General features: G+C 25.7%; 4 protein-coding genes across 4 annotated transcripts in view; 3 read left to right on the top strand and 1 right to left on the bottom strand.

Moving 5' to 3' along the window:
* Positions 1–216, top strand: part of Phum_PHUM073070 (GPI mannosyltransferase, putative) — a gene marked incomplete at both ends in the record, with an annotated part of 1,595 nt that extends 1,379 nt beyond the window's left edge. The window contains one exon of the mRNA XM_002423549.1: positions 158–216. Coding sequence (XP_002423594.1) covers positions 158–216 — 59 coding nt within the window. The remainder of the gene's footprint in view (positions 1–157) is intronic.
* Positions 217–1,798: 1,582 nt separating this feature from the next.
* On the bottom strand, positions 1,799–3,682 carry Phum_PHUM073060 (uncharacterized protein; the record flags this gene model as incomplete). Its single annotated transcript, XM_002423548.1, has 3 exons — positions 1,799–2,643; positions 2,812–3,055; positions 3,275–3,682. 3 exons carry the CDS (start codon positions 3,680–3,682, stop codon positions 1,799–1,801), a joined length of 1,497 nt encoding a protein of 498 aa, XP_002423593.1.
* Positions 3,683–4,856: 1,174 nt separating this feature from the next.
* Positions 4,857–7,264, top strand: Phum_PHUM073050 (uncharacterized protein; the record flags this gene model as incomplete). The annotated part of the gene is made up of 7 exons (XM_002423547.1): positions 4,857–4,943; positions 5,173–5,195; positions 5,440–5,545; positions 5,611–5,846; positions 5,918–6,252; positions 6,329–6,873; positions 7,124–7,264. 7 exons carry the CDS (start codon positions 4,857–4,859, stop codon positions 7,262–7,264), a joined length of 1,473 nt encoding a protein of 490 aa, XP_002423592.1.
* Positions 7,265–7,445: 181 nt separating this feature from the next.
* On the top strand, positions 7,446–11,482 carry Phum_PHUM073040 (uncharacterized protein; the record flags this gene model as incomplete). The annotated part of the gene is made up of 4 exons (XM_002423546.1): positions 7,446–7,665; positions 8,305–10,626; positions 10,708–10,913; positions 11,003–11,482. 4 exons carry the CDS (start codon positions 7,446–7,448, stop codon positions 11,480–11,482), a joined length of 3,228 nt encoding a protein of 1,075 aa, XP_002423591.1.
* Between the last annotated feature and the right edge of the window lie 3,710 nt (positions 11,483–15,192).

Here is a 15,192-nt window from a genome sequence, read left to right as displayed (position 1 = left end):
AAAGATCATAAAGATTTAATTTAATTAAAATATTGTATTTATTTTTATACCAAAAATCAAATTTGATTTTTGACATGTATTATTATAATAATAAAGAATGAAATAAAAAGGAAAGGGGGGGGGGAAAATTGTGTAAAATCTAAGATAAATTAATAAGGTAACTTTAAAATACACTCTTTATCACAAAACACAAAAAAATTAGTGATGTTGTTGTAAAAATCAAAAAAAAAAAAAAAATTGACGTCCATCAACTTATAATTTTTTTTTGTCAAAAATTATGTATTCTTTTACAATAGTGATAATATATATATATATATGGTTATGTTATCATTATTAAAAATTTTTAAACGTTATCAAATGTAAACTTTAAAAACCAACAACAACAACAACAAATCATTAGGCGATTGATTACAAGCAAAATATAATAAATATTTTCATTAATTTTTTCGTAAATATTCATTATTTATTTATTTATTTGAAAATAAATAAATATTATTATTAATTAAATATTTATAATTAATTATTGTTGAGATGATTTATTTGAATAACTTTAAATTTTTTTTTGTTTTTTAGACACTGTGATAAAAATTAAAAATTTTTTTACTCATGAAAAAAAAAAAAAGAAAAAACTGATAATGATGACGTCATATTTAAAAAAATTTAATAATAATAAAATAATGATTACTTAATTTTTTTTTTTTTTTGTTAATAAACGGACATGTTTTGTAGTATATCGATTAAATATTATATATAATATTATGTATAAAATTTTATAAATAATATAAATTTAAAGTTATTCATTGCATAAATGAAAGTTGAATGAATTTTAATCCATTTGAAATTTATTTTGATAATCAGTAAAGTGATAATAATAATGATAAAAATCCATTATTTGTTTAAAATAATAATAATTTAGTGCATATATATATATATCCAAAAAAAAAAAATATCCGAATATAAATGATTTGTTGCTAAAAAAAATAAATTTTTTAAAGATAATTTATTATTTTTTTTTTTTTTTATGAGGATTATTATAAAATTTTTTGTATTTTTTTATTTAAAGAGGAAGACGGAGAAAAACACAAAAGGTACACTTGGTGTTTGTTTATAAAAAAAAAAAAAAAAAAATGAGGAAGAATAATAATACATTTGATAAGAAACGGGAAAAAAAATAATTATCATTATTAGTTTCATTATTAATCTGTCATTGTCAATGATATTGATAAAGTTTTTTGTTATATAAAAATATAATATTTTTAATAAAGAAAAAAATAAAATAAAATAATTTTCATCAGGGTTTTATAATATTACATAATATAAAAATTAAATTTTATTATCATTATTTGAATAAATATTTGAGTGGGGGCGTTTTTAAGTAAATAATTTTATGGTAATGATATCGTTAAAACATATTTAACTGAGAATTAAATGCTGTGGGAAGTAGAAAAACAAAATATTTAAAAAAAATAATTTTTTTTCTTTTATATGATTGATTGGCAACAAATCATATGTTTCGGATTTTTTAACTGTCACGATATGTGATAAATAAGTACATTTACAATTATTATTATTATTATTATTTAAAATTTTTCTTTCTTTGTATTTTTTCTTTGTTTTGTGAGAGAAAGAGAAAAAAAATCGTCATTATTTCCCTAATTTTTATTGAGGAAGACCTTCAAATAAACCTGATTATTATTATTATTATTATTATTTGTTATCGGTACTATTTAATGTCGTTTTTTTTTTCTTATCGTCAAAACGATTTCATTCAACATTCATTTTTTTTTTTTTTTTTTTTTCAAATCCTAGTTTCCGTTGGCCTGGACTCGATGTTTTCATCGTTGCTGGAACCCGAATCTGATGTTGACCTGGATCTGTGAACTAAAGCATAAGGATGAGGAGGTTGTTGATTTCCAAGTACTGGAAAAAAACACGTCATGTTATCTAAAAGGATGTTGCTCGAATTCATTTGAACACTAACTGAACATCTTCTCGGTCCTGATTTTGTTGTATTTTTAATTAAATCTTGTTCGACGTCAATTGCAACGTCTTTATTATTTAAAGGATTCGAATCACTAAAACGAACACTACCATCCATGTAAATCTCGCTATTACGCGCTCCAACCTCTTCTAATTTATCTTTTTTCGTATTGCACAAATTACGATTAACGCCGCGACTTAATTTACTAGAATGATACCGATTTCTACCAACGTTTAATTTTAATAAATCATTTTTCTTAGGAGTTAATAAATCACTATTTTCTTCGACATTTTTTATCGGATTATTATTGTAATTATTATTGTTTACTGTATTATTGTTATCGATAGGTACACAAGTTCTTTCTATTAATATTGCACTACTAACTGAAGGCGATTGACTTTGATAAGTTTCTATTTTCAATATTTGATTTTTAGAATTACCAAAAACGTTATGATTATCTAATATTAAATGGCCACTGTCGGTACATATGGAAGAAAATAATAAATCTTCTGTTTGGCACGATTGATCTGTAAATAATTTTTGTAGGGGGCAAACGCAAGTCCTGCAGTGTTTTATATTTTGACGTTCTTTTTCTCGTTCTTCCAAAATTTTTGCCATTATTGCAGCAGAAACAATGTCAACAGGTTTTCCAGATTTTTGATCTTCGATTTCTTTATCTATATAAAAAAAAAAAAAAAAGAAAAAGTTATTCAAAAATTCTTGTTTGAAACACATTTATAATTTTTATAATTTCATGAGGTATTGTATCATACTTTATAAAAGGGGGGGAGGAAAAAAGAAAACAGATAATATTTGTAAAAAGATATTACCAGAAGATTTATTTACTGAATAAAACATGGCTGTCGGAGGAAATGTCGGTATTGGAACTTTTATTGTTTTCATTTCGTGTTTGGGTTGATTGTTTCCTTCTCCGCATTTTTTTTTGTTTGACATATACAATTTAACTTTTTGTTGGAGATCTAAAGGAAGTGATTCAAATTTTTGAGGCACAAAATTTGAAGGCTTGCATTGCAATAACTGAATAGCTAAGTTGACATCATTTCTATTTCTTTCCTAAATAAAAATTTTACAATAAAATAATATGAAGTGAATTAATCATGATTATGAATTTTTATTATAAATAATCAACTAAAATAACATAATAAGAATAAAAATATTCCTTTGATATTTTAACATGTGTAAACATAAAGCATCAAAGTATTTTGAAAAAACTTTTACTAATTGTCATGATTACCTTGAAAATTTTGAAAATATAATTTTTTGTAAACTTACGTTTTCTTCCTTTAACCAAACCATATTAGCATTTGCTTCTGATAATTTTTGTTCTAATGTAGCAATATCTTTAGTTAAAATCCCCTTTTCAGTTTCACATTTATCGACAATTTTCAAAAGTTTATCTTCTAAATTTTGATTAACTTTTTGAACTCTTTTATGAGCTTCATATAATCTTGAATACTTATCTTGCCATGTTAATAATTCTTCTGCCAGTGCTGCATACTCTCCGTTAGGATTTTTATCAACTTCTGTTAAAAAATTAGTTTCCATTCTCATTATGTGATTTTCTCTTTCGACTAATTTTTGTTTTAAATTTTCTATTTCAACATGAAGATGTAATGCACCTTGATCAGTTTTTCCTTTACAAGAGCATCCACATTCAGTACATTTAACACCTTGTGCCATTCTCAAAATCACCTAAACAAAAACAAAACGTACTCTTTTTTTTTTTTTTTTTTTAAATCAAATTAACGAAAAATAAAATAAAATTTAAGATGAATGAAACTGAGGAAAAAAAAAAACACTTCAACTGATTTGTAAACGTCACTTAAACCAGTATCAAAGTAGGCCTATTAAAATAAGACCTTGAATCTTCTTTTTTTCGCATGTATCTCGAACAAAATTTATAACATTTATAATTTTATTTATGTATATTTTGAAATTTAAAAAAGAAAAAAAAACAAACAAACATGATTTAATATAAATCGTAGAAAATAAATAATTACTCAGACAAATGAAAAAAAATAACTGCATTTACAAAAAAAAAAACCGATTTTTAACCACATATTTTACATTCCATTTCAATAATTTTTCGAGTGAAAATTTCTTTTTTTAACTGTTTTGCTTTAATGAGACTTTAAAAATAAACCAGTTTTTTTTTCTTATTTGTTTCCACACACACACACGTTTTCATACAAAAACACTTAAATTATTTTAAAATAAAATTCATAAAATAAATAAATAAATAAATAAAAAGCATCAATACGAATTCAATACATTTTTTTTTTTTTTTTCCTTCACTCCATAACTACTAAATCGTCTGCTTGTGTTTTGATTTTAAATAATAAGATTTTTTATTAGACTACGTTAGTTTTAGAAAAAAAAAAAATACATATAAATAAAAGAAATAATAATTGCTAATCGATTAAAAATTATTTTTTATTTCATGTTAAATATTAATTTTTAAAGTGCGCGATTATTAAATCTAAAAAAATCAACTAAAATTTATTACTTTTGATTGTATTGTTTTATGTCCGTATTTGCCACCCTGTAACCGTTAACTATTGTTGATAACGGTGATTATTACATATATATCAATATATACGATTAATTAGTTTATTAGTTTACATTTTTTTAATTAAGAACTTTAATAAGTTTTTATTTGATATTAAATCAATTAAATTTTTATTTAATATTTCGTTAAGTTTTTTCTTTTTTTTTTTTTCTACAAGAAATTGATTTCGATGTGATTTTTTTTTTTTTTTTTCGTCAATTTATCAATGAAAGTTTAATATGTAAAAAAAAATAAATTTTGTAATTTTTATAGCTTCAACTTTCTATTTCAATCGATAAATAAATTATGCAACGCCAAACATCAATTGCCTTTGAGGGTATTGATTCCAATACACCTTGGAATGAAAAACTCAGTGCTAAATATACAAAGCAAGTATATATAATATTAATAAAACTATTGCAAAAGGTTAAAATTTTTTTTTTTTTTTTAAACGTGAATTTCAATACATTTTATTTCAAAATAATCTTTTAATGAGTTTGTTTACTACAAAAAATTTTTCAATAAAATAATGATATTGGAGACATATTATTATTTGAAGAAGTCTTTTGAAGGTTAAATTTACAATTAACAACAAATAAGGAAAATTATAAATAAAATTTAGATTTTTCAAAATATTTTATCAAGGTTTAAAACTTTAAATTTTTCTAAATTAATTTGAAAATTAATTTTTGAGTTTTTTTTTTAAATTAAATTAATACCAGTAAAAATTTATTTTTTCTCTGTTTTTTTCCCATTACTTCCCCATTACTTTTGATTTTACCATTAAAAATAGATAATTTTTTTCATATTTCAAATTTGAATCATCATGTTTGCTTTTTTTTTTTATCATTTGTATATTTTTAATAAAATTATAAAATATTTTTATTAGGTCATTTGCTTATTACACAATAAGCAGTAGGCTTCCTGTAATTTTAACAAAAGTCATTAATGACTTGGTCACAAGCAAAGGAAAAATACTTCAGGATTCCTCTAAGGTAAAATAAAATTACAAATGAATGGAATCAGTTCACATTGACTTTCAATTCATATTTATTTTAAGGAAGGAGAAGAAGATTTAAAATGTGTTATTGGAAAAATTTCAAAACTTAAAAATGAAGTAGTCACTAATAAACCTCTCATAAAGTTTGAATCAAATAAAGGAGATTTAGAAGTATGGAATAAATATCTTGATTCAGAAACGATTTCCAAAACTGATGTGCCTTGTTGGTATTACTCCCCATGGCTTTATGTTGAAAATTACATGTATCGAAGATTGTGGGAAATTTTTGAAAACAGGTACCCTATTTTTTTTAGGCTTTTAAAGAAAAATAGCAATTTAAAATTAAATTTTTTCTAATATTTTTTAGTCAAACACTTCAAAACTTTGATCCTTTTGCGATAAAAAAGGAAGAAGCATTTTATGCATCATTGCCTGATATGAAATCAATTTCTCAAAGTGTGATTCAATTACTTAAAATTCCTGATTTACCTTCTAATCAAAATTTACAAGATACATTTAATTTATTTTTGAAATTATCTCTTTGGAGCAATAGGTGTGATTTATCATTGTCAGATGTCAATCAATTATCTACTGAGGAATCAACAATGCATAAATTAAATGCTTATGATGAATTTATATTAAGCAATGATTCTCCTAAAATATATGAATACTTTAACCAAAGCTCCAAAAATGGAATTATTGGTTTGTAAATCTTCATCATTAAAAAATTAATTAAATTATTTTTATTATGTATTAACATTTAAGAAATTTGTTTCAGATTTTGTGACTGATAATTCATCCTATGAAATTTTTAGTGATTTTTGCTTTTGTGATTTTTTGTGTACATCATCTCTGGCATCAAAAATAAAATTTCATGTCAAGCATTTGCCTTGGTATGTTTCCGATACCACAAAAGGAGACATAAAATGGCTGCTTGATAGAATGGATAAAGAGGGTTTAAGCAATTTATCTGACAGATGGAAAAAATATTTAGAAGATGGCACTTGGTGCATTTTAGATGAAAATTATTGGACTTTGCCATTTGACTTTAATGTCATGAAGGTTGAAGATAAAGAGTTATATAATTCTCTATGTGAATCAAAGTTAGTCATATTCAAAGGAGATTTAAATTATCGCAAATTACTTAGTGATATTAATTGGGATCCTTGTGAAAGTTTTCAAACAGTTTTAAGAGATTTTAAACCAACTAGTGTACTTTCATTAAGAACTGTTAAAGCAGATTTAATATGCGGATTGCCTGTTGGAAAGTATGAAGAAATAACACAAAAAAATAAAATGTGGATGAGAACGGGGGAATATGCTGTTATACAATTTTACTGCCATTTTTAATAACAAATAAAAAAATAATAAATTAATCTTAATTATAAATGTTTCTCTGTAAAAATCAAACAATAAAATAAATTATATGCCCAATAAAATCTTTAAATTTATATTTGAAATTGCACAAAAAAAATTATAAATATTAAAAAAAAAAAAATCTCATGAAAGAATTAAGTATCTTTAGAAAGAAAAAGTTTATTTACTAAATAATAACTTCAAATCTGATTTATAGTCTCTGTTTCTCTATGGAATATTAATAGCGCATTCAGAAACCAATTTTAGTGTAATAAAGTTTTCAAAATGGACGTCAAAATTAGTTTTTACTGGGAGTTGTTGTGAAATGCAGAAACCGCATTGTTTATATCAAGTTTAAAGTCTACGGTACCAATATTATTATGAAACTTGATAAATAAAATAAAATAAATATTAAAAATTTTTACATGTTTTAAAAAGCTTCCGACTTGTTTTCTCAAATGAATGAATTACTTGGATCTGGCGCAAGCTTTGGCATATGAAAAAAATTCAAAAGAAATGATTACTTACAAAATTTTAAAATGGATAGTTCACAGTCGCAGTGCTGTTTTAATGATTCGTTAAAAGATATTAATCTTAGAATATCTCATTCGCATAGTAAAAAAGTAATTAAACATGCTTTACGACAACAAGCCAAACGGAGACGTAAAAACACAACAATTGCAGCTGGTACATCAGCTCCTATGCCTAGTTTTCCTAGGGTCATTGTCAAAGCTGTTCCCATTCTTTCTACAAATAAACGTAAGTTAATCCGTGCCGAAAAATTTAGGTATTGAATTCTTGATGTAAACATACTTAGTTCCGCCGACCAAAACATTGAGCCTACAGATAGTGCTATTTTGCAAATTTTCTTTTGTTATGTAATACTTTATGTTTTGAATATAATTGTTTTTATTTTTTAATTTTTGATGTTTATCTACAGTAATTTTTTTTTTGTTTACTGATTTTTATGTGATTACAACATTGAGTTTTTTAAAATTATGTATTTTGAATGTCAATAAAAGAGAGAAATATAAAACCATTATATATTCATTAATGTGTTCAAAAATTTTACTTTTTAAATTATAAAATTATTTACATTTATTAATTAAATATTTGTGATAGTTTTATGTTCTAATATTTAATATACATATAATTTATGTTTATTATATTTACTCATTAATTATTTAAATTTACAGTCTGAAGGGTTTGATGTTTATCATGTTTTTGAGTTTAATATTTTTATTTTTCATGTAAATATAAATTTCCATTTATTTTTCTTAAATTTTAAAAAATTTTGTGCAAAGTTGTTTATTTTAAATAAAGCAATTATTTTAAACTCAATAAAAATTTTAATTTATTATTTTTCAGAAAATGAATCAAATAATTCTCCAACAACAGATGTGTCATTTTCTAAAAGGCCACTTACAATGCGAGAAGTACTGGCATCTATTCCAGGTTTCAGCATTAAACAAAGGAAAAGAACCTATAAAAAAATGTCAACTGCTGCTCAACTTGAGCAAACCAAAGAAGGATGCATTGATTTAGAAACTCCAGACTCAATATTATCTAATACAGATCTTCGTGCTTTGCTCAACAAGCATACTTTTTCAATACTTCCTCCCCTTTACCAGTACAAATTGGTACAACTATTACCTGAAGTAGATAGACCTAATATTGTTGCTCAGCCTGATTCATCACTTAGACTGAATAACTCTGCTCTGAATAATGAATTTTTTGCCAGAGCTTGCCAAAAATGGAGGGAAAGACTCTCTGAGGGTGAATTTACACCTGAAAATCAGCAAAAACTTAAAACTGAAAGTGAAAGAGAAAAAAGCAAAATTGACCCTTGGAAATTGAAACATTTCGAGCCTATATGGGGGTTTAAAGAATATAAAGATATATCTATTCCAAAAATTGTACCTAATATTGTGAATACTTCCAGACCTCCAATTAAAACTACAATCAAATTGAGGTCGAATAATTCCAAAAAACCTCAAACTATTCGAACTGTTGGTGCTATAACTAGGGCTATCACAAGAGAAAATGCTGATAGCTCTAAACGTCCCAACAATGTTGAAATCATCCCTTCAAGCAAAAAAATCAAATCTCAGGAAGTAAATACTAATGTAAATTCTTCAGGCTGTGAACCAGACGAGGAATTAAAAACTAATGATATTGTTCTGGAAAAAGAGACTGATCAAAAACTCGTAATCGAAAGTGCCGTGGTTAAAACTGAACCTGAAAATAATATAGAAGGCGCGTCAGAGCCAAAAGAAACAGAAATTGAAAAGGTAGAAAAAAGTGAAAAAGTTGAAAGTGTGAAATGTGAAGATCAGAAGGATAATCTGTTCTTAGAGAATGAAGAAAATGAAATTGATCCATTGGACACTACGAGTAAAGAAGACTGTACTGATATTAATTATCAAGATATAAATACCGCAGAATCATCAATTAAATCTTCTTCCTCAGCATCTCCAGACAACAATGCTTTACCTTCCCCTCAACCAGAAGCATTTATTCCATCTCCCAGTAATGTTAATTTAGAAATACCTTGTGAAATGGAAGATATAAAATCTGACGAGGAGAGTCAAATAGAAAATAATGATTTAATTGAAAATGATGATCAAAAATGTGAGGAAAATGATTTGGGTAAGGCTGAAGATTGTAACGATTTAAATGAAACGTTAGTCGATGAGTCTGAAATTATCAAAACAAAAAGTTACGAATTGACAGACGGTGTTGTTGAGGATAATATAAAAAGTGAAATCGAAGAGTTTAACATTTTGAAAGAACGTGAAAATGCCATGATCGATGCGGAAAATTATATATTAGAAGAAAATTCAAGAGCTAAAGTCCTTCAGGTTATGGAAACACTTTGCGAAGAGGTGAAGGACTCCGACAATGAAGTTCAAGCAGCTTTGTTCGCAGTTGCAGTATCTGAAGCATCAAATTGTTGGGATGTTGATTCTACCGAAAAACTTTTATCGGAAACGGAAACCGTATCAGAACGATTGGATGAAAATTCATTTCCGGATGATTCTTTAAGGTTGGATTGGAATTACGATTCCAAAGTTAATTCACCTGGAGTTCTGACGACCTCTGTTCCAGGAGAAATAAATACGGTTCCGCAATTACAAGAATTTACCAATAAATTAGACTTAGTATCTTTGCCACCTGAATCCGTCACCAATGCAGAAAGTTTAGTTACAAGTACCGTCGGAGTAGCTCAAGCAACGGGATTCGGAGAACCACCTATTATATCTTCGACTACTATTGCCTCTGCCGCTCCTCCTGCTTCCATTGTATGCTTGCCTTCCATGGTATCCCCTACCGCTTTAGTCGCTTCTATTTCCCCATTTTCAACCATCACAAACACAAACACAACTAAAATTGTGACTAATACGGTACCGTATTTATCAATGAATTGTAATTCCCAAGTTAGACCGGTGAAAACCAGTGGAAAAGAAAAAGGAAATCGTAACTCAAGAGCTGCATCAAACAAACCACCACCGGGTGCTGTAAATTTAGAAAGGAGTTATCAAATTTGTCAAGCTGTGATTCAAAATAGTCCCAATCGCGAACAATTAAAAGCCCAACTTAAACCCCCTCCTTCCATGTTAGCCTCTAGTGTTCCCGCTGTCAAAAGATCAGACGGAAATAAAAAACCCGAATCCAGAGGAGCGCCTACTCAATACGGTGTTGTTACTTCGTCCAGAAATGGTTTGCATCTAGTTTTTTTTTTCCTAAAATTATTTTCTCATTGATTGATGGTGCTAAGTAATTTTTTTTTGTTTGTTTTAGGAGTTCCCAAAACTTTCACTCCACCTTTACCTGCTCAAAGCGGACCTTTACCTAAAACGGGAATACCGGTTAAGGTAAATACATTAAGATCAGCTATAAGACAGCCTTCGTCTTCTGTCATGGTTCGCCATGTTTTTACATCTTCCCAAGGGATCCCCGTTACGATGGCCGTTCTTCCTCATTCTCAAAATAATGCGTTTTCTGAGGTACGACTCGTGTCTTTGTTTTTTTTTTTCCGCATTTGTTTCATTCTCGTAAATTATTACGTAAAAATTTATGACGAATTATTTTCCAGGGGGTCGAACAGCATTCTTCTCACGTTGGGCAATATATTTTAGTTCAAAGAACTGGAGTCGGAGACGCTCAGCAAGTTTTTAGCGGTTTTAAAGGTACCCCTCCTAGAGCTTCAAGTGCTCCGCCATCAAACATAAATCAAGTTCACGGCCACGTTGTCGGTTCCCGGGACAGGCCGGCAAGCGTCGACGGTCAACGTTCCGGATCGCTATTAGTTCAGTGTCCGAATCCCGGGATTCAAGCGGTGACTCGGAGGCCTCCTCGTCTCACCGGAGGTTTGGTATGTAACGAAGTGTCTTCTGAGTTAGATCAACCGCCGACATCAGGGTCGTATCCGGCTCACAATAAAGAACCGATGCTCAGCGCAGATTCTTGTTCTTGTAATCTTAAAGCCATGATAGTTTGTAAGAAATGTGGAGCTTTTTGCCATGATGATTGTATAGGACCTTCTAAATTGTGCGTCACATGTCTCATACGTTAATTCCTACAAAAAGAGAGATTTAGATATTAGGATAAAATTACGTATTATTATTATTATTATTATTATTATTATTCACTGTTATATATTTTTTATTTATTTAATTAAGTTCAGTTTTGTAGATGAATTGATCCCCGATTCTTTTTAATAATATTTTAATTTATTTTTTAAATTAGGTAAGTTTTTTTGCTTTTTTTTTTTTTTTCTATTTTTAATATTAATTTTTCTTTTCTTTTCTTTTCTTTTTGTTTTTCATTTATAAGTTTTGATTTTTTTTTTTTTAAGTTTGGGATTAATTTTTGCAAAACCGAACTTGGGTAACATTTTTTATTCCGTGGTAATAATAATAATAATTTTTTTTTTTTAAAAAAAAAGTAAAAGTAGAAGAATCATTTCTAAAAGTTTCTAAACTTTTTTTTTGGAGGGGGGGGGTGATTATTTGTTAAAATGTTGATCGTAGTTTCATTTATCCGGTAACCATATTGATTGATTTGTTTTTTTTTTTTTTTTCTAGAAAATTTAGGGTAATTTTGATAGGTTTATTAATTTCGTCTATTATGGTAAAATTCAAATCGAAGACTTTTTTTTTTTTTTATATTATTTAATTTTTTTATTTTCAGTGTATAAAATAAATAAAAAAAGTTCCTTTTTTTAAAAACTTTTCAATCTTGCCTTATAATTGTTAAACATTAATTTTATTTTTTATTTTTAAATAATAGATTTATTATTATGATTATTATCGATAGGACATCCGTTAAAGTCCATCTCTCTTTGTTTTTTATTTTTTTTTGCGTGTAATATTTGAATGATAATAATCACCATGTGCGAACGCGAATGAAAACAAAAGATTTGATAGTCTTTAAAATTTCACTAAAATTTTTTTTGTTTACTAGTCTTTAAAATGTTTTTAATTAATAAAAAGCCATAAATTAATTTTATTTATTTATTTACATAATTTTAAAAATTAAATTTTGATTTCGAAAGGGTGATTAATAATAATATTATTTTTTTTTAGTGACTTTACTACTAAATTAAATAGTATTAAATGAAACGAAATGATTCTTCTTATTTTACGTAAAGTTTTTTTATACATAAATAATTTAATAATTACGTATTTATTTTTATTTTTTTCATTTTTCGGTTTAATATTTAATTTTCGGATTTTAAAAAAGTCTATATAAATTTTATTTATATTACCGGTTATATTTGCATTTGTATTGTTATCATCATAATCATCATCATCATAATCTTTTTTTATTAGTATTATTTATTATCATTATTACTATTAAGTTTTTTCTTTTTTTTTTTTTTTTTTATTGGAAAAAAATAAAATTTTTTTTTTGAATTTTTATTTCTAGCAAGGAATTTAAAAGTGGAAGGGGGGAAAGGAGAGATTTGTCAAATTATTAAATTAAGAAAAAAAAAAAAAAAAGTTTTTACTATGAAATGACCCCCCCCCTATGATAATAATATTGATAATCGATCGATAATAATTAATATTGATTAGTAAAAAAAAAAAAATTCTTGCTGGAAATAAATTGAAAAAAAAAAAAAAAAAGAGAAAATTTTTTTTTTTTTTTTGAAGCCCGTGAAAGAAATTCGAGTACCAGTGAAAGGGATTTAAAAAAAAAAAAAGAAAAGAAAAATTTATTATAATTATTATTAATTATTAATTATTATTATTATTATTATTATTTAAATATTCTTGTAATATATATTGTATATATACATACTTTATAAATATTATAAATAGCAAGTTTTTTTTTTGTATTTCTTTTTTTTTATTTTTTATTTTTCGTTTGTTCGTTTGTTTGTTTGTTTTCTGTCAAAAAACTTTTCCTTTCAATATGTATATATATTCATATAAATGTACAAACAACAATTTTTCTTTCCTTTTTTTTTATATTATTTGTTTGTTTAGTTTAATGTTTATATATATATATATATATATATATATATAAATCGCGCGACTTGAATAATTTTATTATTCTTTTTTTTTTATTCTGTTTGTTTTTAGAATTAGTAATTTATTATTATTATTACTTTTTTTTATCATTCGCATTTATTATTTTATTAAAACAAATTATAATAATAAGTTAGTAATTTATTTAAAGATTAAAATTAAATATTTTTTACATATAAATAAAAAAATGAAAGAAAACTTTTTTTTTCTTTATGAGGGTTTTTTACCCCTGAACTAATAAGAAAAAAGGGTTAAAAATTATTTATTATTATTATTAATATTATTATTATTAATATTATTATTATTTTTTAACACATAATCACGACAATTCGTCTTAATATTCGTCAGAGCCTTTTCGACATATTTATTCCAGGTCTCTATACATAATTTTCTCTCAAGCATTCCATCCTTAATGTGTACAAATTAAAATTTTGTACCTATAAACTTTAGTAGTCTAAAAGAAGTTTAGAACTTTTCTAATCTTAATTGAAATATTGCAATAAAAATATCGAAAAATTTGACCAAATGTATCAGAAAAAACATAAAATCCACAGAGGTATAAAGTAAAATAAAATGCAACAATGATAAATGCATAAAATTCCACCTCATAAGAAAATGTAAACATTGGGTTCCCGCATAAATAAATGTAAACGGTAGATTCCCGCTTAAAATAAAATGTAAACAATGGATTCCCGCCTACAGAGGTCATTTTTCACTAAAAACATCGAAAAATTTGGTCTGATGTATCAGAAAAACATAAGATCCAAGGAGGTATAAAGTAAAATAAAATGTAAACAATGCAACAGTGGATTCCCGCTCATAATAAAATGTAAACATTGGATGCCCGCTCAAAATAAATGTAAACAGTGAATGCCCGCTTAAAATATATATAAACATTGGATTGCCACTTAGAATAAAATGTAAACAGTGGATTCCCGCTTAAAATCTGGTGTTCGAAGATTTTATATACACTCGATATCTTAAATTAATTAATTACAAGTATTTTTTTTTAATTACCTCTATTTCTATTTACTATGATAGGAGGTATTTACCTCAACTACTTTATAATCTGGTTCTTATGACCTGATTTCATATATCAGGACCTTATAATCAGCTCAAGAAATGTATAATTATTAAATGGAGTCTTTTGTGCCTTTTCGCAATTCTTTACACTAAAATCAACGCACGCAACTTATTTAATTAATTTTAACCGTTGCTTATTATTATTATTGTTAACCTGCCTCCTCCCTCCGCGTAATACGATTATTATTAATTCATTTGTAGGTAGGAAATTGTTATATTATGTAAGAGAATATAAGAATCGATAAGACAATTATTATTATTTTTACGATTTTTTAAAAGAAAAGAATTCAAATATATATAAATAAAAAATTTTTCAAATAAAGTTTATTAAAAGTTACTTTATTTTAATGAAAAGAAGAAAAAGGAAAAAAAAAAAATTATTGCACTCATAAAAAAAAATAAAAAAAAAAAAAAAAATGATTCACTTCTACTTAATTATATCGTCTTTTCTTTTCTCTCCCCTTAAATATTAATATATATAATTCGAATAAATTTATTATTATTATTAATATTATTATTAGTATTATAACTCTTTTGTTTTCTCTCTATAACTTCTCGGTCACAAAAATTAACACAGAAATTTCTAGTAACACGACACAAACGTTCCGTGATTTTTTTGATCCTTTAGATTTTGTTGAACTTGCAAGAATTTCCGTTTCCTCCAAAT

Source organism: Pediculus humanus, genomic scaffold, assembly GCF_000006295.1.
Source record: "Pediculus humanus corporis 1103172107423 genomic scaffold, whole genome shotgun sequence".
Classification (NCBI taxonomy): Eukaryota; Metazoa; Arthropoda; class Insecta; order Psocodea; family Pediculidae; genus Pediculus; species Pediculus humanus.
The sequence above is the reverse complement of the archived record's forward strand: the minus strand, read 5'-3'. Positions and strand labels throughout refer to the sequence as shown.